Source organism: Martes martes (genome assembly GCF_963455335.1).
Source record: "Martes martes genome assembly, chromosome: 4".
NCBI lineage: Eukaryota > Metazoa > Chordata > Mammalia > Carnivora > Mustelidae > Martes > Martes martes.
The window spans coordinates 73,074,004-73,097,882 of NC_137891.1; the positions used below are offsets into that span (position 1 = coordinate 73,074,004).

Genomic DNA, 23,879 nt, shown 5'->3' on the forward strand with positions numbered 1-23,879 from the left:
GACTGTGTGCCCAGTGTTCTGACTGTTGTGGTGGCTGCCCAAGGGATTGGCTTCTGTTTTGCCTGTCTTGGAGCAGCAACAGGAGCTGGCATATGCCCTAGATGCATGGGGCCATTGAAAACAAGGGGGAGCTGGACATCGGGCTGCTGCTCCAGGGGACCCATAGTCCAGCAGACAGAGGACAGAGCAGCCCAGCAGACTCTCCCTCAGGGCAAGGAGAAGAGGACAACATGTGACACATCACATTAATCTTCACAATATATAACCCCCCGCCATCCTCCAAGCATCTAAGTATTTGAAGCAAACGTTGACAGAATTGAAGGGAGAAATTGTCAGCAACCCAGTAATAATAGAAGACCTCAGTGCCCCACTTAGTAATGGGTAGAACATCCAGACAGAAGGTCATTTAGGAAACAGTGGGTCTGAACAACACTGTAGACCAGATGGACCTAAGGGACACAAAGAACACTCGACCCAACAGCAGCAGTGTCCACATTCTTCTCAAAGGCACACAGAACATTCTCTTGGCTACATCACATTAGGTCACAAAATGAATAAAAATAAATTCAAGATTAAAATCATGTCAAGTATTCCTTTTGCCCACCGTGGAATAAAGCTAGAAATACATAGAAGGAACATTCACAAGTGTGTGGAAGTTGAACAATACCCTTGAACCACCAGTGGGTCAAAGAAGAAATGAAAAGGGAAATTAAAAAATATCTTGGGAGAAACAAAATCGAAACTAGAACATGCCTAAACTTAGAGGATGCAGCTAAAGCAGCACTAAGGGGAAAGTTTGTAGTGATACCTGCCTACATTAAGGAAAAGAAACGTCTCAGATTGAAAAACCGAACTGTGCACCTTGAGAAACTAGCACAAGAACCACAAACTAAGCCTGAAGTTAGCAGAAGGGAGGAAATAATCCGTGTAGCAGGAAGTCTGACAGAATCTACTCTCCCCTTCCAGGGTGGGGTCGGGCAGATACGCACACAGGTCAGCAGGGGGTTGCAGATGTTCTTAAAGGAATACAGTTTGACTTGCTTCTTCCCCTCCTTTGATTTGATTTGATTTCCCTTTTTTATTAGGGAAAGATGGAGTATGTCTTTGAACTGGATGTTTCAGGAAAAGTGGAAGACGTGGTGGAGACCTTGCTTCAGGTAAGCCAGCGCCTCAGTAGGGCATTCGTGGGGCAGAGAATTCAAAGCAAACTTAGGCAGAAACTCAAAAAGAAAGAAATCATATTCATACATCTCACTAAAAAAATTTCTTTTATAAATATGAAGCGGATTTACTTGAATATGTGGAATTTGAAAACTGCATATTAGGAAGAAGTCATAGATATAGCAGAAGTGATCTTAACCATTACTAAGTAACAGAATGATCGTTGTTTTTCATTGCTTCTAAGGAAATACCTTCCCACTGTTTTAGCGAAAAAAATAAATTCTTGTTTATTTTTAATATTGTAGCTTCACAGAGCATCCCGCCTTGACAAACTAGGGGACCAAACTGCTATGGTAAGAATTTCTAAAGTAAATTGTCTTTACTGTGAATTAAATTGTATTGATATTTTACTCATAAATGCTTATTTTTAAATGGTTTTGTTTTCATAGATAACAGCTATTTTGCAGTCACGTTTGGCTAGGACGTCATTTGACAAAAACAGGTAAGTTAATGATTTCATTCCCTGATTTTTTTCCTTTTTCTTTTCTTTCTTTTTTTTTTTTTAAGATTTATTCATGTGAGAGAGAGTGCATGTGTGTGTGAGTGGGGTGGGGGGCAGAGAGGATTTCAGGCAGACTCCCTGCTGATCGTGGAGCCTGATGTAGGGCTCGATGCCAGGACCTCCAGATCACGACCTGAGCCAAAATCAAGAGTTAGGTGCTTAACCGACTGAGCCAGCCAGGTGCCCCTCTCTCCCTGACTCTAAAAGACGTCTTATAGCTGTATGCCTGCTTCAGCTTGTCGGAAACCACCCATGTGACCACCTGCAGCATCCAGACCCACGCGTAGTCAGGAATGGCCCTGGCCTCCGCTTCTCCATCCTGACTTTGGTCAGTCAGCCAGGCTGACTGACCGATGCTCCCTAAGATCTGTCTAGTCTGTCACCATCTTTTCCCACTGTTGTTGCCTGAGTTCTGGCCACCATCACCTTCAGTCAGAACATCGTAACAGCTGTTAGCTTGTCCACCTGACCCCGGTCTTCCCTTCTCCTGTCCTCTCTTCCCTCCTGCACTGAGTGTACTTTGAAAATGTGGTTTTTCTAAAGAACTTAATTATATCACTTGTCTAAAACTCCTCAAGATTTTCCATTGCCTTCGGGGTGAAATCTTCACCTTCCATGGCTTAAGGTCTAGCCCTTGCACACTGCTCTAGTCGCTGGCGGCTTGTCTCGAATTCTGTGTGCTAGCTCTTTGCGTCTGTGCAGATCCCAAGCAGGCCCGTGGTCTCCTCCCTCTGAGCCTTTGGACGTGTTGCCTGTGCTTACCCGGCTCAGGCTCCTTCCTCTTTTGCACCTGGCTGACTCTTACGTACTCAACTGATTTCAGCTTAGCTGTTGGTAGTTCTGCAAAGTCTTTCCTGACCCTTCAGGCTGTGATCAGTATCTTACTAAGGCATCCTGCAGGGACCAGGAGACTACATTCCTACTGGTTTTTTTCATTGATTTTCTTGGTTTTTCTAAGTATACAATATATTTCCTGCAAATAATTACTTTTTTTAATAATTACATTTTTATATGAACCTGTTCTCTTATTTCTCTCTTGCTTTATACTAAGTAGCTTTGCATCTCATCTACAATACCACTGTATCAATCATGTAGCTTTGTAACAACTCTTGGCATCTGCAGGTTCTGGGCCTCGCCCCTTGTTTTCCTTTTTTATCTGTGTCTTCCCTATTCTTGGCCTTATGCTGCACTTCCGTGTATTTAGAAACAGCTTGTTGAGTTCCATTAAAGAAAGCTCTCTTGAGATTTTGACTGTGATCGCAATGACTCTCTCATTTATTTAGGCTTTCTTTCATGTCTTCCTTATGGTTTTTTCCATAAAGGTCCCCTTCTCTTGTGCTGGATTTAGTACACATTTCTGATGGTATTGTAAATGATGTCCTAAAAAGCTCATTTTCCGTTTATTGTTGATCTATAGAATGCAGGGGATGTTTGTGTACTCATATTGTTTTCATCAATCCTGCTAAACTTTGTGATCAGTTCCATTAACTTTATATGTCAACTCTTTAGTATGTACAAAATCTTAAGTGCACATTGTTGTAGGCCCTATTCACTAAATATTTTTCTTTTAGATTCTCATCTTAGAGTTCTGTTAAACCTGTAGGTCACTACAGCTTAGGACAACATAGACTGTATTGGTTGAATTGATTCATTTATGGATTATGATGTACTTGGCTTTGGTTAGACGCTTATGTTTATAAATAAGGTCAGTTTGTAATCTGTTTTATTGCTATCTTTGTGAGACTTGTGACCCTCACACTACATTTTAAAGTGTTGAAGAACTTGCCAGTAAAGCCATCGGGCCAATAATGTTTTTGTGTTTATATTTGTTCCTTTTTCTGTTTCACCTACGTAGCATTATTCTTCCTATTTTAATACTTGCAGGATATATTAGGTAAGTGGATTGCCAGGGGGAAGAAAAGCTTCCATTTTAGGAAGGAAAAGGAGTAAGAGGAATTAGCTTCTTTTGACCTACTTAGAATGCATAATTCTTCTGAGTAGCGATTTTTTCAATCCTGGGCTTCAGTGTGACATTAATTTAGAAAATGGCTCACTCTGGAAGTTGTAATTAAATCCAGTCCCTAAAATGTTAGACTGAAGAATTTGGAGAAGAAACTTTTGCCGTTTAAAATAGATGTTCCAGTGCTATATACTTCCTCTCAAAGAAAAAAGTAAACTTTTGCCAAAATAAGCTTTCATCATAGTTCTGAGGAAATAACTTTCTTATTGAAGAAATGAAGGGTAACTGTATTTATTTTTCCCTGCTGTTCATTCTGAAAATTTTCAAATCCCCACAATTTGAAAGAGAAACCTAATGAACGCAGATACCCTACGGGTCACCTGGCGTTGGTTTGTTAACATTTTGTCAGATTTGCTTTAATTCGTGCATACTCTGTGAGAGGGTGCGTGTGCCTGTCTATGTGTTATATGCGTGTATACGTGTAGGTAATGTGTGCATGTGTGTTTGTATTGTGTGTAAAATACGCTCCTTCAGAATCACTTGAGTTACAAGACGTCATGACACTTCACCCATAACTACTTCAACATGCGTCTCTTCGAAGGGTGTTCTCTGGCACTCTCTGTACTCTTAAAATACTCGGGTACCAATGATTCTCTAACACCGTGTGATTTCTAGTTTCAGAGTCAAGTTTCTCCCTTTTGTACCCCAAAACATCCCCTTTAAATTACTTTATTTGGGGTGAATTTTAGATCTAGACAGAAGGTGTAAGGATAGCCCACAGAGGTCTTTCACAGTCACCCGCTTTCCCCCACTGTTACATGTTTAGTCTGTCGACGTGGCCGCATTTGGTTGACCGGATTCCTAGACCGGTGATTTTTTGGATGTTATTTAATTTGCTTTTTCCAGTTATTTGTTACTGGCCTATAAAAATACGGTGTTTGTTGTTGTTGTTAAACATTCACCTTGTATTCTGTGACATTTCCAGATTTACTTATTGGTCCTTGTGGGTTTTTTATAGATTGCATAGAGTTTTCTATATACCTGCTTGTTTAATCGTTTAATTGTTTAATTGTTTAATACTGACCTTTCCACAGAAATCCTTATGGCTTTTACTTCTGTCTTGCTTCATCGTACTGTTTAATTACTAGATGTGGTGGGAGCACATCCTTGCTCTGTTCTTGATCTTACAGGAGAAGGGTTTATTTCACAATTAAAGAACGAGGCCGCCGAGGTTTTTCATGAATGCCCTTTATCAGAATGAAGCAGCTCCCTTTTATTCCTGGTTTGCTGAGAGTTTTTTCAATAATAGTTTTAGAGTTTTGTTAAATTTTTTTTCTGCACTTTCTGAAATGATCATTTTTTTTCTACTTTATTCTGTTAATGTTGTGAATTACATTGATTGATTTTTTTCAGTGTTAACCAGCCTTATTCATGGGCTAAATCCAACTTGATCATGATATATTCTTTTTACATGATTTGATATTACTGGATTTGCTTTGCTGGTGTTTTGTAATGGGTTTTTGCATCTGTGCTCATGAGGTATATCGCTGTGGAAATCTTTAATGTATTTTTCAGGATTTGCTATCAGGATGAGGTCAGCCTCATCAAATCAGTATAGTGATGTTCCTTCATCCTCTGTTTTCTAAAAGTGTGTTGGATTGTATTTCTTCCTAAAAATTTTAACAATTTATTGGCGAAGTCTTACAGCCAGAGTGTTCTTATTTATTTAATTTATTTACTAGGTACGAGACTGTGTAGGTTGTCTGTGTCTTCTTGTGCCTGTTTGGTAAGTTGTGGTTTTCAAAAAATGTTTCCACTTCCTACCAGGTTTATTGGTATGAAGCTGTTAAGGTCCTTTTGATGTAAGTAGTATCTGTAGCGCCGGTCCCTCTTTCATTCCTTATACCAAGGCTTTGTCTTTTCTCTGTCTTTATCAGTTTTGCCAGGTGGTTGCCAATTTTATTAACCTTTCAAAGACCCCACTTTTGACTTTACTGAATTTTGTCTACTTCTCCTTTTTATATAAAATTGATTTCCACTCTTAGGATTTCCTTCCCTTGGTTTACTTTGGGGTTTAACAAAGATGAGACCACCAGTTTCAGACCTTCTTGTAATCTAACTAGTACTTCACTGTAACTTGACCTCTGAACTGCTTCAGAGGCATCCCACGCATTCTGATATGCTGTGTCAGTGCCATTACTGTCAAAATATTTTGTAATTTCCTGTATCATTTCTTCCTTGACCCATGGGTTAATTAAGAAGTATGTCGTTTACCTTCCGCATATTTGGGAATTTTGTTATTATTTTATAATTACTGACTTTCAGTTGAATACCATCTCAGTTCAGAGAGTATTTGCTCTGTGATTTCAGTCTGCTGCTGCTGAGAGTTGTTCTGGGCCCTGTGTATGGTCTGTCACGGTGAATGCTTCCCAAGGCCCAGAGGGGAATATATACCCGGCAGTTGTTGAATATCGTGTTCAGATCCTCTCTACTTTGTTGATGTTTTGTCGATTTGTTCCATCAGTTACTGGGAGAAAAGTGTCAGAATTGCCAATAATAATAATGGAATTATTCCCCCCATTTCTGTTAAATTTATGCCTTGTATATTGTGAAGCTATATTGTTAGGTTCATGTACATTTAAATGTAATGTCTTCTCAATGCATTGAGCCCTTTGTCATAGGAAGTATCCCTCTTTAGCCATTTGTCTTGAAGTCTGCTTTGCCCTCTTTTAATCTAGTCATACCAGTATTTTCATGTGATATGATTGCACGTTAATATCTTTTTCTGTCCCTTTATGTTGTACCTGTGTCCTTATTCTGTTTCTGAAAACCACAGGCTTTATATAGTTGAGTCTTGCTTTTTATAGTCTGACAAGCTCTCCTTTTTAATGGGGTTGTTTAATTCATTTATTTATTTTTTTAATTTATTTTTTAGAGAGAGAGAGAGCAAGTACAGCAGGGGAGAGGGCAGAGGGAGAGAGAGAATCTGAAACAGACTCCATGCTCAATGCAGAACCTGATGCAGAGCTCGATCTCACAACCCTGAGATCGTGATCTGAGCAGAAACCCTAGGAGTCGGATGCTTAACAGTTGAGCCCCCCAGGTGCCCCTAATTTATTTATGATGCTGTAGCTATGGTTGTCAATGTCATAACACTATGTTAGCATTCCATTTCTTCTTTGTTTTTCTGACCCTCTTTTCTTGCCATCTTTTGGGTCAGTCCGATATTTTTAAGTATTCCATTTTATCAACTCTCTTGACTTTTTTAAGCTGTACCACTCTTTGTCATTTTAGTGGTTCCTCCAGAGATCACAGTACACACCTCGTACCATCGTGTGCGTCCAGTGACATGACACAACTGTACAGCGGTGTGAGAACCTTACACCAGTGGACTTCCTTAGAGCTCTCCCACCCACTCTCATCTTGTGGTCTTATATTAAATTTCTACATATTGCGTAAAACCCACAACACAGTGTTCTTTTTCTTCAAACAGTCATTAGCTTTTTCAAGAATTTAGACACATACATATGTGTCTGTGTCAATTAAAAATACTGAAAGATTAATTTTCTTCTGTTTACTGAGCTATTTAACCCTGTGCTGTTTCTGGTGCTCTTCTTTCCTTTCTGCAGCCCCCGTGTGTTTTATCTGGCGTCCTTTCTCTTCAGTGTGAAGAACTTTCTGTAACATTTCCTATAATGCAGATCTGTTCAAGATGATTTCCCTCGCTTCCTGGAGAATTGAGCTGTTTCCCCTTTGTCTTTGCTGCCTGTGGGATTCTAGGTTGGCAGGGGTTCCTTTCACTACTGTGGAGATTCTCCTTCCGTTGTCTCTTGGTGTCCATGTTGGCTCTGAGGCCACAGCATTTGTCTCACTGTTGCCTCCGTGTCACTGCCGATTTCTCTGTGCTTATCCTGCTTGGGGACCTCTGGATTTTGGGCTAACAGGCATCTAGGAATCGGCACCCCCTCACTCCCCATTTCCTCTGCCCCGTTTTCTGTCTCTTCCCCCACAACTGGAGTTATGCTTATGTTAGTGTGTTTTATATATTCCCTCAGGTCTCACATACCCTGTTCTGTATTTTTTGTTTTTATTCTTTTATCTTCTTTTGTTTTGTTTCAGTTAGGCCACTTCGTTGTGACCTGTTTTCAGCCTGACCGGACGTCTCTGCTATGTCCAGTCTGTTGTTCCGCTTGCTTAACTAATTCTTCATTTCTCTTCTCTGGACATGGAGACCCAACTAAATGCTGTTTACCTCCAGAAGCGGTCACACGCCCACCCCTTCTTGTGCCCCCCTTCTTGTGCTGGGCACTCTGAGCGGGCTGAAGCCGTCCTGGCAGCCGTAGTTACAGTCCCCATCTCTGTTGCCTGCAGTTCTTTTGGGGAGCGATGGAGATTTTCTTCCAGAGGGGCTCAGGACCTAAGCGCTTGAAGAACCTTGGAGACACCTTCGTGCCTTGCAGCTGAGCCACAAGCCTTCTGTACGCTGGGCTATTCCCCCCTACTCTCCACCTAGTGGCAGCATTTTTGCGCCTCTGCTCTCCCAGCCTGACTGCCTTCTGCTTCCCTCTAGACCTCTCTCCATCCACAGCCCTTCCCTTTCTATCTGCCGCAGGTGGCGCCTCTTGCCATCACCCAACCGCTGCTCTCTTCATTCCGGTTTCTTTGCATCTTAAGCTTCCTGACGGCTTTTAAAAAGGCTTGTGAAGCTCTTCTAGCCAGTGTGTGTGGTTAGGGTGACAGCTTGGAGGTCCCTTTCACTCCCTAAGGAGGTAGAAGTGGGCTGTCCTGTGGGCTGTCATCCCATTGTTATTGCTAACAATGCAGGGATTTATTTTTTAACCAGTTGATGACTTGGTTGTTTCCCCTCTTTTTTTTTTTTTTTTTTTTTTACTAATTAATAAAGCAAAAAGACAGTGGACTTTTTCGACTAGTTAAATAATTTAGGAGGGGTAGTGGAAAAATCACATTTGACTGGTTTTACCGCAGTAAAGCCACAAAAGAATGTTCCTTGGAACTGACGTTCAAGTAATTGTAATTATGGACGTGAGGCCTTACCAATGCTATGCAAAGTAAATGGCACCTGTGACTCAAAAACTAAGACTTAGAGACACAACAATAGAAAAATATGTTAATATAAGAATAGTTTCAAGGCCAGTTTATTTTGGGAGGAAAAATAGTTCACCTATAAAGGGTTGTTTGGTATTCCTTATTTGTGTCTTCTCTTCTGTGATAAACTCATCTGTTGTTTGAGTTCTTACTCTGCCACTTAAAAGAATTTCAGGTTTTTTGTTTTGTTGTTTTTGTTTTAAGAATGTCAGTTTTATTTAAGCAACCAGTTTATAACACCATTTTTCTTGTATTAAGTGTAGTGTTCAGACAGATCCCCCCGTGCGTAGTCACACTATAGCTCCCTTCGAGAAAGTGAAACCTAGGAAGTAGATTGGTTTATGATTCTTCTTACTTTTGCTGAAAACCGTATGGTCAGATTCCAGAGTGTTTCTGAAAAGCTGCACATGGAATGCAAAGCAGAAATGGTGACACCGCTGGTGACAAATCCCGGACATGTGTGCATCACCGACACAAACTTGTATTTTCAGCCTCTCAACGGGTACCCGGTAAGGAGGGCCACAGGGTCAGATGGGGAGCTGCTCCAGCACTGGAGTACTCCTTTTTCCCGGGAACTTGACCTCACAGTTACAGTGTTCTCATAGTTTGGCAAGGATCGAAACCCCACCCCTTCTCCTCCAGCAGCTGTGTGTTCAGGAGGACTCCCTATGTCATCCTGTTGCCCCCTTATCCAGATTCGAGCTCTTCTGATGTTTTTCCAGTAATTCTGGGGTCACTTGCTCTCACTGTAAAAAGAAACCCTGCCCTCCGCCCCCAATTTTAGTAAAGGGTTGTTAGAGGTTTATACCTTTCTCCTTGGAAGCCATTCTGGAAGAGACCAATGAAATGTACTAAAATTAAAGAGAAATGGGTATTTTCTGTATATCTGAGTTTGCATCCATATATGCAGTATTTCTTGTTTCTCTTTATTGAGGAGCAAAATCAGTAGATCCAAGTCTGTCACAAGCAGTGTGACAGTGTCCCCTGCCAGCCAGCACCAGCACACCTCTGGAAAAGCTGTCATTGAGCAGCTGTGGTGCTTCTACCATGATGGTGGAAACAGTCTTCTCTTCCACAGTGACTTTAGATTTACTCGCCCAGATAGTTTAAGATAAACTCGGATTGCCACACTAAAATTTGTAAAGATTTGTTGCTGTATCTAGAGCTGAACACTTTTTTGAATGGTTCATTAGAAGAAGAGAAATGCTAATACGCTCTGACAGTGCATCGGACCATTTGGCAGGGCAGCTTGAAGAACGTGTTGTCTGTCATAGGAGGCTATGTCCTGGAAATTCTCCGCCTGGTGGGGTTAGTCATTCTGTCACTAAAACACCTGATTCTTTCCTGTCTGAAAAATGGTGCTATGACAAATTTGTCCACCAGGTGGCAGAACACCCTCACCAAGCCCTCCTACAGACACTACACCTGTACTGGTGTAATAGTTGGCTTGACCACTACTGTTACTATGGCTTGGGTCAAAAACTTTTGGGATGATACTGGAGTATGTGCTAGAGCTTCAGGATCCATAGTGTGAGCATATATCCTCTCCCAAATCTCTGGGCTCGGATCCTTGACCAGTTGTCGGGCAATTTCCACAGTTCCACATGTGGGCTTTTCCTCTCTCTCACGGGGGCAAGGTAGATGTGTCACCATGTAGCCAAGCTCAGTGGCTTTTCTAACCTCATTCTCCTCTTACTAGTGCTTTAAGCCTCTTGAGAAGCAAGAATATTTTTTTTCCTCATGAAGAAAAATTTAGAGGCCCTACTTAATATCTTAGTTGTTTATGAGTCTTAATACAATGTAGTCATTACAGAGATAAAGGACAGAATTCTAAAAAAATACATACTGCGTCAGTTCTAAGAAAACCTTTGATCTGTAAAAAGATAGCAAAATTCCTGAGAGGTTATCTGTACCAGCACTTTAATATCCCCTATCACTCAGCAACCTTGCAGGAGTCTGAATGATAGATCAGTGCATTAGCATTGTTGGGGTCCTGAGTGAGGGTAGGGAGACTCATCCAAAGTCATAAAGTTAGCGGAAAAGGGTAGACTAGGACGTAAAACCAGAAATGTCTTGTTCTAAGAGCTGCCTTTCCAATTGTTCACATGTAACATGTCGGGAAGTCAAGATTTGGCCACTTTTTCACCTTTCTGATAGGGCAGGTTCTAATTGTGTCCAAATGTTGATGTTTGAGATTGTCTATCTACTTTTAAAGAAACCTGTGGTCCAGATAACACTCCAAGATGTCCGCCGCATTTACAAAAGGAGGCATGGCCTCATGCCTTTGGTGAGTTCTTGTGGGATGTCACTTCTTGGTGGATGATTGTCATATCCTCAGTTTAGCCAATGGTGCTGACTTGTAAACACTCATGGCGTGTCTGAAAAGTACAAGTTTGTTGTACTGTAAGCACGTTGTCTGCAAGTCTTTCTTTTGGGTGAACTGTGTGCACGCATATACACACTGCGTATATTCATACAAACACACACATATATGTGCATTGCTGAATCAAATCTGTATGTGGAGAATGTGAATAAGTGAGACCTGCATATGAAAAGTAGACATCTTTAATTGAAAAGCTTTTGTACTTATGTAGCTTGTTTTGAGATTGCAAGGTAAATACAGTGCTATTTATTTTACTGTTTTCGTACTGAATTTATAGGGCTTGGAAGTGTTTTGCACAGAAGACGACCTCTGTTCTGACATCTACCTAAAGTTCTATGAACCTCAAGATAGAGATGACCTCTATTTTTATATTGCCACGTATCTAGGTATGGTGCTCACCTTTCATTGTATCTATTCATATGATGATAGTTCAGCTCCTGAGTACCTGGGATAGGAAATAGGAGAAGAGAAATGCTATCTAGAATCACCTGTGTGGGTCTCCTTATTTCTTCACATCAGGAGCTAGGGTGGGCAAATGGCATTCTAAAAATAAAACCATAAGTTCATATAAGTGAAATTTGGCAGTAGTTCATTCCAAGTGTGTGTTTGAAAAACTCTTGATAAATATATTTGAATATTTTTTATATTGTAACACCCCCAAGTTGAATGGATTACAAAGAATCCACCTAATTATTTTTCTGTTCTGTCATGTCTAGATTCGTTTATGGAAACCAAGACTTGGTTTCTTAATGTGATGGCAGTGAGTTGTCCAGTCATGTGTTTGTGATCGTTAACTGTCATCTTAATCATAAAGCTGAAAAACAGTACAAAAGGAACACATGAGCCTTCTGTACTCAGAGGACTCCATGGGACTTGATTTGCTTTAAATTAATAGTTCCTCAGCCTTCCATAAAAATGTGAATTTTCCCACCTTTATCAGAAAGAACACCTGGTTTTTCTTTTTAGACATGAACATATGAAATTATATGCTTGAATTATTCTTGTTTACAGAGTTGCTAGATAACTAAACTGGGTTGATTTTCAAAAGCAGATGTTGGGATTTTATTTTCTATTTTTATTTTTGAAGATTTTATTTATTTATTTCACAGAGAGAGAGATCACAAGTAGGCAGAGAAGCAGACAGGGAGAGGGGGAAGCAGGCTCCCTGCTGAGCAGAGAGCCAGACACGGGGCTCGATCCCAGGACCCTGAGATCATGACCTGAGCTGAACGCAGAGGCTTAAACCACTGAGCCACCCAGGTGCCCCATGTTGGGATTTTATTAATGCCATCTTAACTTTGTTTGCTGTTCTTACTGCCTTAGAAATGGAATTTTCTCTCAGAAGAGTAGTTTATTTTCAATAAGGAATATATTTTATTTTACAATAGGCTTAGAATTCAATTTTTTTCTTCTCACAGTAAACTGTTACATTTAATTTAATGCCTAAGTATAGCTCTGATACACATTGATTGTTATTTCCTGCCTCCTGATTCTTTTTTTTTTCATTTTATTCCTCTAACCATATAACCATATTCCTCTAACCATATAACCATAATTCCTCTAATCATATAACAAGATTACAACAAAAAATTCAACTTTCATGGTGCATCCTAAAATTTCAAGTCAAAACACTTGCCATGACCTAAGAACTTGTTTCTTAAAGCTTCCTTACTCCCGCTGATCTTATTCCTCAGGTTGGTCAGACTTTCTTTGAGGTATTGTGAGTGTAGGAAATGAGAATAAGCATTTTGAGTTTTTAAGCTCTTTCCTTATAGCTGGTGAGAGAAGAAACTTGGTAAAAATAAGTAAGGATAAATACTGAATCAACAGATGACTTAGATAAATTGCCTGGTGGAGCCAACCAAAAGTTGAAAGCAGAATTTCCTGAACAAAATAGAATAGTTGAGTCACTTTATGCCCTCCAGGAGGAAAGCTGTCCTTGGTGCCCCATACTCTACGGTTGCATGTTTCCTGAGGGTATTCTCGGGGGCAGGGGGAGACTTTCTGGTTCTCCTTTGAGAAATCGTGCTTTCCTGCCAGAGACCTTCTTCTCCTTCAGCGGGCTCTTTTCTTTGCCGTGCTCCTCATGTGCCCACATAAGACATAGGCTTTGGCAAATCTGTGTGGTAGACCTCTTCCTGATCTACAAGAAAATGTTTTCGTTTTGATTTCATAAAAAGTGGAGGAAATAAGCTTTTACAAATGGTCATGGCTTCTGAAAGGCGTTAAAACTCAAGCACTTTGTGTACTTGCAGGCTATATAGAATATAGTAAATATTATGTGTTACCATGTAACGTGTACATATTGCCCCATACCTTCATATATGTTTTACGAGACTGACGCGCTACCTACTGCACTAATGAGGCACCTCATATATGTTTTATATCGTATATTTAAATATGTAATAATGTTTCTTCCTGGTGAATGTCCTTGGAGATATTCATACTTAATGCAACAGCTACTTGGTGAAAACCAACCACAGCCTACTTTTCATTTTCTTAAAACGTATTTTTCAAAAATGCAATAAAGGGTCTACATTTATCTAGTTTGGGGGGCACCTGGGTGGCTCAGTCGTTAAGCGTCTGCCTGCCCCTCAGGTCATGTCCTAGGGTCCTGGGTAAGTCCCACAACAGGCTCCCTGCTCAGCAGAGAGCCTGCTTCTCCCTCTCCCTCTGCTGCTCCCCCTGCTTGTGCTCACTGTCTCTCTCTGTCAGATCAGTAAATAAAATCTTTTTTAAAATTTTCAAAAAAACCCCCAAACATGCAGTTTTTACACACTCAGTACAACTTAGCCCATGTTTGCTAAGTTCAGTGGTGACCCGCGGGCCCTGTCCTCCTCAGAGCACCACGTGGCAGAGCGCACGGCTGAGAGCTACACGCTGCAGTGGCAGCGCGGGCACCTCTCCAACTACCAGTACCTCCTGCACCTCAACAACCTGGCGGACCGCAGCTGCAATGACCTCTCGCAGTACCCCGTGTTCCCGTGGATAATCGACGATTACTGCAGCGCCGAGCTGGGTAAGTGCCCCAAGGCCCAGTGTGAGAGGAAAGCAGGTGCTGCGATCGTGAGGTGTCAACAGATTCCAACCCATCTGGATCTCTGTACTAAGGGTTGCTAGTTTCCATTTCGCAGTACCAGGTCAGTGTTCTCCATGTTGTGTGGGGTTTGTAGGTGTTTTCTCCACTAGCTCTTAACTGCTTTTAATCCCAAAAGAAGGACTCCCAGACTTCTTGAAAGGCATGCACAGAAAGTATGCGTATGTTTTTAAGCTATATCATTATTACCTGTAATGACCACATTTCAAATATTTAATTGTTTTTCACTTTGAAAAGTGGTTTCGGGTTATCATATTATTTTAAAGTTCACAATCAAAAATGTGATGCCAAAAGTAATAATCATTCATTCTAGAACATTTAAAAAGTACTGAAATATTTAAAGAAGGAAAGAAAAATCATCAATGATTACATTAATGAGAATCATTTTAACCTTGTGGCATATGTATTTCTCTCATTATTTCAACAAAAATGTGACTATACTGTAATTTGATTTTTGTAATATTCTAAATTATATATTATGAACAATAAATTCCTTTTGACAGTTCACTAATTGAACCCTTACACTTGAAAGAAATAACAGACTTTCTGGGAGTTTGAGAATTTATTTCTCTGTTAACATTCAGTCTCCAATTCTCAGATTATGTTATTATCACACAATAATAATATTCACTATAATTCAAACTTCAGAAAATCTTGATAGAAGAATACTGACTTTTCAAATGTGCTTATTTTTGTTGTTGTTTTCCTTGAAATATAGTTTTTTTTTAACCAGTCATCTTTTTTTTTAATAATTTTTTTGATTATGCTGTATTGTCACCGTACAGGACATCATTAGTTTTTGATGTAGTGTTCCATCATTTATCATTTGCATATAACACCCAGTGCTCCATGCAGTACGTGCACTCTTTGATATAGTAATCAGGGCATTTTCAAATTAGAGATGCTACTCTTGAGTGACTTGCTGACTTAAAACTCAAGCCCTAACATTTATAGTTATGTAAGTGACTATCAGAAATACTATAATTCTAATGGGTCTGTCCCCATTTTTTAAAAGTTATTTGTGGAAATAAATCTGTGCATGTTATCCATGGGGGGTAATGTTACTAAGTTTGTTGGCTTTATTTTAATTAATTCATTTCTTAAAAATATATTTATTTCTACAGATTTGTCAAATCCAGGAACCTTCCGGGATCTTAGCAGGCCGGTAGGGGCCCTAAACAAGGAACGGCTGGAGAGACTGCTGGTACGTGGATCTGGGGATGCCTGGCTTCTAAGGATCTCCCTGAGCTGTGGTGGCCTGTTTTTATAGTAAGGGAAACTCATTTCTCCCAAAAATTAGGGGAGGTCTATGCCAAGTGACTGGAGGATCTACATCATGTTTTTTTCCTTACCCCCCTCTCTGCCCTCTGCCCTCCCCCTTCAGGTCAGCTCCTCACCCACCCACTTTTGAATTTTCTGCCTGAAATTCAGGAAGCAGGAGGCTGACCTGATCACAAGTTGACTGATTTAGTTGCACAGAGGGGGTCCCTGGTAAATTTTAGAAGAGACATGTAACATCCATTCTGTTCAATCCAGCCCAACACTGTTCGCACTGAGCCAAGAAAACCAAAGTACTTGTCACAGGAATCCTGTGTGTTCACAGTGCCCCCCGCCCTTCTCCTTTTCCTACTTAAGAGAGAAACTAAGGGATGTAATGTACCCGTGCCATGATTTGGGGTTTGGCTACCTGAGGTAGTTACTGTTTTCCCGGCCGACATCTAGCACCGTCTTTCCCCGTCTGTTGCAGACCCGCTACCAGGAGATGCCAGAGCCAAAGTTCATGTATGGCAGTCACTACTCTTCCCCCGGCTATGTGCTCTTTTATCTTGTGAGGATTGGTGAGATTCTGAATCAGCACTCCCAGTTCAGTGGGGTTTCTGGTTGATTCGCCGGGGATTCTGTTATCTCACCTAACTCTGATTTCCCCTCTAGCACCCGAGTACATGCTGTGTCTGCAGAATGGAAGATTTGATAACGCGGACAGAATGTTCAACAGGTTTGACCCCATGCTTCACCTACCAGTTCTTAAACTCTCTAATTATTAACATACCCTATGTTTGCTTCGAAAAACAACGGATTAAAAAATGTCAAGACATGTAAAGAATCACTGACTGGTACATCTGTTCCTTTCAGGCTCTTTCTAGTCGTGTGCGTGTGTGTGTGTGTGTGTGTGTGTGTGTGTGTAAGAACATCTTTCAATTACAGCTTTTGTCCTGCCTAGTGTAGCCCCGTCATATTAGATGTTGAAGTTTTCCCCATATATCAGATGTTCAAAACAGTGACTTTTAAATTATTGTATCACATCCTAATGTATGCCATAACTTAAGTATTTTAACTATTTCTCTATTGTTGGACATTTAGGCTGTTTCCAACATCTCCTTATTCCAAATAATTCTGCTATGAATTGAATACAATTTCCCAGGAGTGTTTAAATGACTTTTTTTTAAATTATAAAAGTAGTATTCCTTGCAAAAAAAAAAAGTCAGAAAATTAACTTGGCCTCCCACCATGCTGAGATAATAGTCATTGTTAATCTTTTGATCTGTGTCTCTTCAGTCTTTTTCTAAGCTGTGTGCAAGTTAATCGCTTTCTGAAGTGATCTGTTAAAACAGCCATGCTAGGTTTGCCGTGTGTAAGCAGTAGCCTGTGTTGCCCCTTCAATGAGGCAGTGTGTGGCTGAAGGTTCACGGTATGGGCATGGAGACGGGGTCCTTGTCCTCACCCCATGTCACTCCCTGCATGAGCTCAGAGAGGGCTTCTCTTCTGTCAAAGGGGAATCCTCATACAGATGTTGAGAATTATGAGTTAATGAGAGAAATGAGTTAACATAGGTGAAGTGTAGGACAACACCTAGATGCATAGAGAGCGCTTTGGTTGCTATTTCCAGACCCAAGACTTCAGATCAGTTGATTTTTTTTTCTTTTTTTTTTGGTATCTAGTATTGCAGAAACTTGGAAAAACTGTTTGGATGGTGCAACAGATTTTAAAGAGGTAGGCAGTTAATAAAGCTAATAATTCACTGGGCTTGTGGTTTCTAAGTGCTTTAAAAAATGTTCGTTGCTATTCTTTCCCACTCACCCCCCCAAAAAAACTTTCAGTTGATTCCAGAATTCTATGGTGATGATGTCAGCTTTTTAGTCAATAGTCTGAAGTTGGATCTGGGAAAGAGACAAGGAGGGCAGATGGTCGATGATGTGGAACTCCCCCCCTGGGCACAGAGTGAGTACCACCTTGGAAGTACCGAGTTTCAGCACTTCTTCACCTGGGAGAGGGGGCCCTTCAGTATTACGATTTAGTAGCCTCGATTTTTTAAAATAGCAGTAGAATTCTCTATGTAAATGAGGCGCTATCAGTTCTGTTCCAAATCAGAACTAGTCTGTGAGTCTATGACGTAAAAACATCGATATGTGTTTGAAAGATCTAAATGTTGTGAGAGTGATCTTCACCACTCCCCTTCCCCCGCCAGAATATATATTTTATCTGATGGGGCCAAAAAAGCCTCATTAAGAAACACGTGCCTCTTACCTCTCCTAGAAGCTTTATCTGCATGTGGATAGACAAAAGAGATGCGAGAGAGTAAAGGAAGACAGTGACGTTCTGATGGAGTCTAATCTAACAGGTCCCGAGGACTTTCTCCAGAAGAGCAAGGACGCGCTGGAAAGCAATTACGTGTCAGAGCACCTCCACGAGTGGATCGATCTAATATTTGGCTACAAGCAGAAAGGGAGTGATGCCGTTGAGGCCCATAATGGTAAGTGAGGGTCTCAGAAATGTCATATAGCGTTTGATGAAAACACAAGCAAAAAGAGAAAAAAAATGCGGCCGGAGCAGCCCAAGCTCATGCTTGGCAGAAGCATCTTCTGTCAGCAGAGGGCGGCCCCCAGCTCCATGGCCCTGGGTCAGGTACTGAGTAACAGAGGAGGAAGGACTTCTGCCTAAAGAACCCCAACTTTGCCCCGATCCCCAGAGGTGTTTTTCTAAAGTCTTCCAATGTTAACATGTACTCTCCACCCCACTCATCGATTTCAATTCAAACTCAATCTGAATATGGTAGAAGAGTGCCCCCCACCCCTCCTTCCCCTAAAGGGCCCAGGGCTTCCTATTAATGGAGCAGAAAGAAACCAGCAGCAGCATACCCTCCTCGGGCTCCTTCTTACCTGCCGCCGGGCTGCCAGTGGTGTCAGCTGCTGAAGAGGAGCGAGCAGGTCAGGGCCGACAGGCGCAGGGCAGTGAGGGGTGACTGGTGCTTCCGCTGGGGGCAGAGGTGCTCACCAGCAAACACCTGGAGATAAGAGGCTGTCTTACCTGCCAACTGGATTTCTCCTTAGCAAAAGATAACTCGGGTTGATATTTATTGCCATTGGTTTTTATTAGTCTTTTCTTGCAAAGTGACCATGAGTTTCTTTGAAACCATGAGTTCAAAGTTGTTGAGTTTTATTTAAGAGTCTGTGCAGAGCATTGATTATAACCAAACAGTACCCCTTTCAAGAGAGTTTTTCATCTTTTTTTCAGTATTTCATCCCCTGACCTATGAAGGAGGCGTAGACTTGAACAGGTACCTATACGTCTAGAAGGAGTTTCTACTTGAGTTACGAAAAACCTCTTTGTCTAAATGATGAATGCAGCTCTTTGATCATATGAGGTGTGGAAATTTTACGGTGAATTATATCTTGCTTTCCCTGTTAGGTAAGTCACCGAGCCTCAGAAAATTCTCTAAAGATCTGTGATGAGGCTTGGACTGTCCTGGCACAGAGCTGTTCCTGTTTGAGGATTACATCTCTCTCCCATTGAGCCGCATTGTTTGACATTTGTGCTCTTGGGGGACTTGAACCTCATGGTTCACTGCATTACTTGTGTTCTGTCCCAAAGCATCGAGGACCCTGACGAGAAAGTGGCCATGCTGACCCAAATCCTGGAGTTTGGCCAGACACCAAAACAGCTCTTCGTGACCCCACATCCTCGACGGATCACCCCAAAGTTGAAAACTGTCACCCAGACCTGTGGTCCTGATGATCCCATGGCAGATTCTCCAGGTGAGTGTGTAAGGAGAATCAACGGGAGCACCTGTGGCTGCTTTTTTCTGAGTCAGATGTTCCTGAAGGTTCTGAAGAACAGGAGAGCCACGAACAGCCATGTGGCCCAGGGGTGGTTGTGTTGGGACACCCGACGGCCGTCCTCCCATTCTCCTGAAAAACAGCTCCGACAAGCGTGTTTTTGTTGTTGTTTCGTCCGTGTTTTAACTGCTGATTTTAAAGAAAATCAGGTTACTTTTCTTACCCGGTGGTATTACTCCCATCCCATGAGACTTGGCAGTATTTTGTTGTTGCTGCTGTTTTTCTCCTTCTCCTTTTTTGTGGTTTTCCAAGCCAGTGTTTGATGCCCTTCACTTTCACACTGGCCATCCTGGCCGTGCTGCTCCCACGGTCACCCCGGCCCCGCTGTCCCCTGCTCTCTCCCAGAAACAACTTTGCCATCCCTCACTTTCCTCCTCCTTCCCCACCCACAGATCTTGAATTCAGGGTGCTTGGTTTTCTTCATTTGATTCATTTTCTTAGTCATTTGATGAACACACACAGAGTCTGTTGTGTGCCTGGCATGTGCTGGGTGCTAAAATGAACTTGACCCCGTTGTAACATCCAGTATTTGGAGAAGGAGGAAAGAGTACTCCCCTTCAGCCAGTTACCTGTGTTTCACATTTCATATAGGATGGCCTCAGGTCCACAGGCTCCCAGGAGGAATCTGACACTATGTGGAACCCTGGGAGCAAAGTCCCATGATTTCTTATCATCTACACTCCTGTCTGTTCCAGGCACCCGGGGACCTCGTAGGTGCTGAGAGCAGAGTACTCTCTCAGGCCGGAGGAACAGCTCGCAGGGGCCCGGGACCCCGGGTAGCTGGCCTTTCTTCTCTAAGAGATAATGGCCCACGGGGTTCAGTCATAAAGACCATGAGATTATCTTGTGATGCCTCTTAAACCCGTGCCCCACTTAGTCACCAGGCTCATACCACTGTCTTGTGATTATACTAGGGAGCAATTGCCCGGCCCTTCAGATGACAGGAGGGACTGCTTCCCTCATCCTGGCCAGGGCACTTGTAGCTTGGAATGCAAGTCTGCTTTCTCCCCCTCGAAACCAAAAGGAAACCGCAGCATTTCTAGGGAACAGTCAGGCTCTTGCAGTGATTACTGACAAGGAAATAGTTACTCGGTCTTGTGTTTCCTGAAGTTCCTAAGGCAGGGGCTGAGTGAAAATTTCGAGAACACTGGTAAGAGTATAAAAAGACTTCAGGCTTCAAAGATACTTTTCAGTCTTTCTCCCAAGGATTTTTATGTTATTTAAATTATACATTTTGTCATTTTCCCTTGACGAACATGGAGCGCCCCAGCACATTTCAGGGTAGTTCTGTTTCAGTGGGGCACTGTGTTTCCTTGGTCATTTGGTTATAATAGAAAATACTGTGGCCCTGATGCTTGTTGTATCTGGTGCTTGTTAATAATTCAGTTGACTCACTGGGCAACAATTCGATGTAGTCTCTCCAGGTGAAGAGTCTTTTGAAGACCTGACCGAAGAAAGTAAAAGCCTGGCCTGGAATAACATCACCAAACTGCAGTTACAGGAGCAATATAAAATCCACAAAGAGTAAGAGCGCCCCTCTGCCGTCCTTGCCAAACCCGGGGTCTTGACCTGGAGTGACACTGTTTTAAGTGGAGTTAAGGGGGTGGGAACTCTCTTTCTGTGTTGTCTTGATGGGTTCTCCCCCCCCCACAATGTCTGTGGTGATCAGCCAGGTGAAGTCAACGTGGCAAGGGGAAATTCGGCACAGAATGGATTTATGTCAGCCTTCCATGCTGTCATTTCTCCCACTGGTCCTTCTGGAGCCCAGGGCCGGGTCTGTGGCCAGCAGGTAGTTCTTTGCCTCTCAAACTGGGGTACACTACCCCTCAAGTGTTTGATGGGAGAAACATGGTAGATCTTCTCCAAGTGTTGAATTTACAGATACTGTAGGGGAAGATGTGTCCTTTTAAAAATTTACAACAAGTATGTGGAGAGAGAGAGAGAGATCAAAGGGTGAAGTTCACAAGAGTTTTAAAAATAATACCCATACTTTCAAAAAAAAGGGCTTGCTGTCAGGCCCAGAGGGGTTATGAGTGTTTAGACTTCTGCCATTAAGGATATTCGCACATTTTGGTAGGAAGGCTTGAGAAGCACTGAGTTCCCCTGAGCGATCCTGTTATGGATGAGAAAACCTAGGCTCAGAGACGGGCCCGGAGGCCTGCTCGATGGCGTAGATGTCCTGACATATTGATACCACAGACACCATGGGTCATGGGTGGGTCTGAATGTCCCAATCCACTTCAGATCCAAGGCTAGGGACCAGAGCACACCCTCCTGCCAAGAAATACATAGTTCCACCTCATTCATTCTAACAGTGGCTTTCCTTTTCTCAGTGTCTCTAAGTGACCCACAGAAAGAGGCCCTATCCTCCCAGGCAGTGTAGACAGGAAGGAACCCGTAAAAGGAAATGGTAGCACCAGACAAGAGTATCCTCACTGAACCGAGGCTCGGTAAATTCGATTCAGCAGTGAAGCAAGTGAAGTGCTTGTAAAAGAGAGTTTCAGCAATTCGGGGGACAGTCAGATAAGGTGGAATTGAGGAGAAGCTGATTCATGGCATCGGGAAGATGTTCGACTTTGACTGTGGCAGCTAGGGAAGCCGAGACGTGGAATGGTTTCCAGCCGCAGGTCTCACCGGAAACAAAATTTGAAGCTCCCAACTGATGATTTGGTCGTGGCAGGTGTAATGTGTGCAGGACAGATCCAGCAGACAGGCTGTGACAAAAATAAATACAGACACTTGGTAAAATGAAATCCAGGACTTGAAAGCGACGAGTATCCCAGCTCATGGATGTTGGTAACTTATAAATCTCTGTCTTTAAACAGGGCAGTTACCGGAATAGCCGTCTCTTGTAACGGGTCTTCCGTGTTTACAACCTCACAAGGTGAGTTTTCCTGCCTGAACAGTGGTTTACCTGGAACCGTGAAGAATCCAGGTTTCTTGACCCTGAGTCAAGGATTGCACTTGGGTGTGCTGCCTCCACAGAAAGTGACTTTTGAGCAGTTTGTGGCATTTAGCAGAAAACGTCACTGTAGTTTGCCAGAAACAATCATGAGATTCCATTGCTGACGAGGTTTCCTGAAATTTCAGCGACAGGGCGGGCACAAAGAGCTCAATCCTGGCTCCTTGCTAGGTGGGGGGCCCCAGAACAGCCAGGCAGCTGCAGGGTGTAGCCGGGGCGTCCCAGGGCACCGTGCACGGGAGCATGGACAAGTGCACCTTTGCTCTTAGATGTTTCATTTGTGTCACGGGCTATGCGTTTCAGGGCATTTGTTGTGGAATTTCACTGGAAATCCAAGGCACACGTTGTTAATGTTCTACGGTATCAGATTCTTAGTCATCCTGCTTAGGTTTTAAGACAACTCGCTCTGACAGTTAGTAGCTGGCTGTTTTGGAGGGGACTTTTCCTTTAGCCTTATCGGAGGAAATTATGTGTTTCATCGATTAAGTCTGGAAATGGTGCTGTCCAACCAAACCCTCCCGGAGAAGTCAGGCTTACCGCTCTCAGAGTTGCTCATGGTGGCTCATTATCTGTAGCACGTCCTTCCTCACTCTCTCAGGGACAACCTCAGGATGCATACAACAGAATTTTGCACAAAGCACAGATAATGGTTCTGCTGTCAGCCAAAGGAAGTGACATGCAGGACACACGCTGGGCCCCATTGGGATCAGCAGGTGCCCTGTCAGAGGGAAGCACTCCACCTTCCCCCAGGATCCTGTCCCCCGAGTGTGCCAGCATCATCACACGAGACTGAATGCTGTATCGTGAAAGCATTTTCTCACTAAAGCTTTATCGGCAAGCAGAGCCTGGGTTCGTAGTTGGATTTGTCCACCAGGGTTTAAGTCCCTCAGCCTCCTGTACTTATATGACCTTATAAACCATGATTGGGGACGTTGGGGAGCGTCGAGGCTTGAAACCCCGGATGCTCATTAAGCATGATATCCCTTCTTTGTAAATTTACCAAGTGAAGGGGAAAGAGGGTTTTGTTTTTTTTTTAAGTGAGAAGCCTTTGTTTTTTTTCTGTTTCTTCTGTTAATAACCTGTAGTACTGATCTATGCATATCCTGATTGTCACCCCCAAGGGACCTTCCTTGCTCACACACACATGGTCTACGTTTGGCTGTGTGGGCACTCAGCGGGGGCTCATCAGCTGTGAGCCAGGCTCCGGCAGGCTCCCCTCTAACATGGGCACAGAGTCATCTGTTTTGAGAACAGCATCCTCACATCCAGGCTGACTTACGGCTTCCCGTAGGATCCCCCAAATTCATAAGCTGCAGTAGACTTTGTGGCGATGACTCAGAAATGCCTGCTAGAAAAGGCATTCTTCAGAGTCAGCAGCACGGTCAGGAAGAGGCTCAGAGTTGAGTGTCGCCCAGAGGGTAAAGTTCAGGTAATGCTGTGTTCACTCCCTGGATTTTGTTTCCAAGCTGAATGCTAGAGAGTGTTTCGGCTTGAAGAAGTCTCAGGACTTGCGTGTTGCAAAAATGAGGTCAAA

General features: G+C 42.6%; 1 protein-coding gene across 1 annotated transcript in view; it reads left to right on the top strand.

Annotated features, from left to right (window-relative positions):
• The window catches only part of NSMAF (neutral sphingomyelinase activation associated factor), a 59,407-nt gene that overhangs the window by 28,080 nt on the left and 7,448 nt on the right, over positions 1 to 23,879 (top strand). Inside the window, exons 7-23 of the mRNA XM_080801190.1 lie at positions 1,086 to 1,157; positions 1,467 to 1,514; positions 1,611 to 1,663; positions 9,169 to 9,298; positions 11,005 to 11,076; positions 11,450 to 11,558; positions 14,015 to 14,191; positions 15,394 to 15,473; positions 16,017 to 16,107; positions 16,202 to 16,265; positions 17,209 to 17,260; positions 17,368 to 17,488; positions 17,889 to 18,020; positions 18,782 to 18,824; positions 19,139 to 19,302; positions 20,799 to 20,907; positions 22,209 to 22,267. Of these exons, the coding sequence (XP_080657316.1) occupies positions 1,086 to 1,157; positions 1,467 to 1,514; positions 1,611 to 1,663; positions 9,169 to 9,298; positions 11,005 to 11,076; positions 11,450 to 11,558; positions 14,015 to 14,191; positions 15,394 to 15,473; positions 16,017 to 16,107; positions 16,202 to 16,265; positions 17,209 to 17,260; positions 17,368 to 17,488; positions 17,889 to 18,020; positions 18,782 to 18,824; positions 19,139 to 19,302; positions 20,799 to 20,907; positions 22,209 to 22,267 (1,576 nt within the window). The remainder of the gene's footprint in view (positions 1 to 1,085; positions 1,158 to 1,466; positions 1,515 to 1,610; positions 1,664 to 9,168; positions 9,299 to 11,004; positions 11,077 to 11,449; positions 11,559 to 14,014; positions 14,192 to 15,393; positions 15,474 to 16,016; positions 16,108 to 16,201; positions 16,266 to 17,208; positions 17,261 to 17,367; positions 17,489 to 17,888; positions 18,021 to 18,781; positions 18,825 to 19,138; positions 19,303 to 20,798; positions 20,908 to 22,208; positions 22,268 to 23,879) is intronic.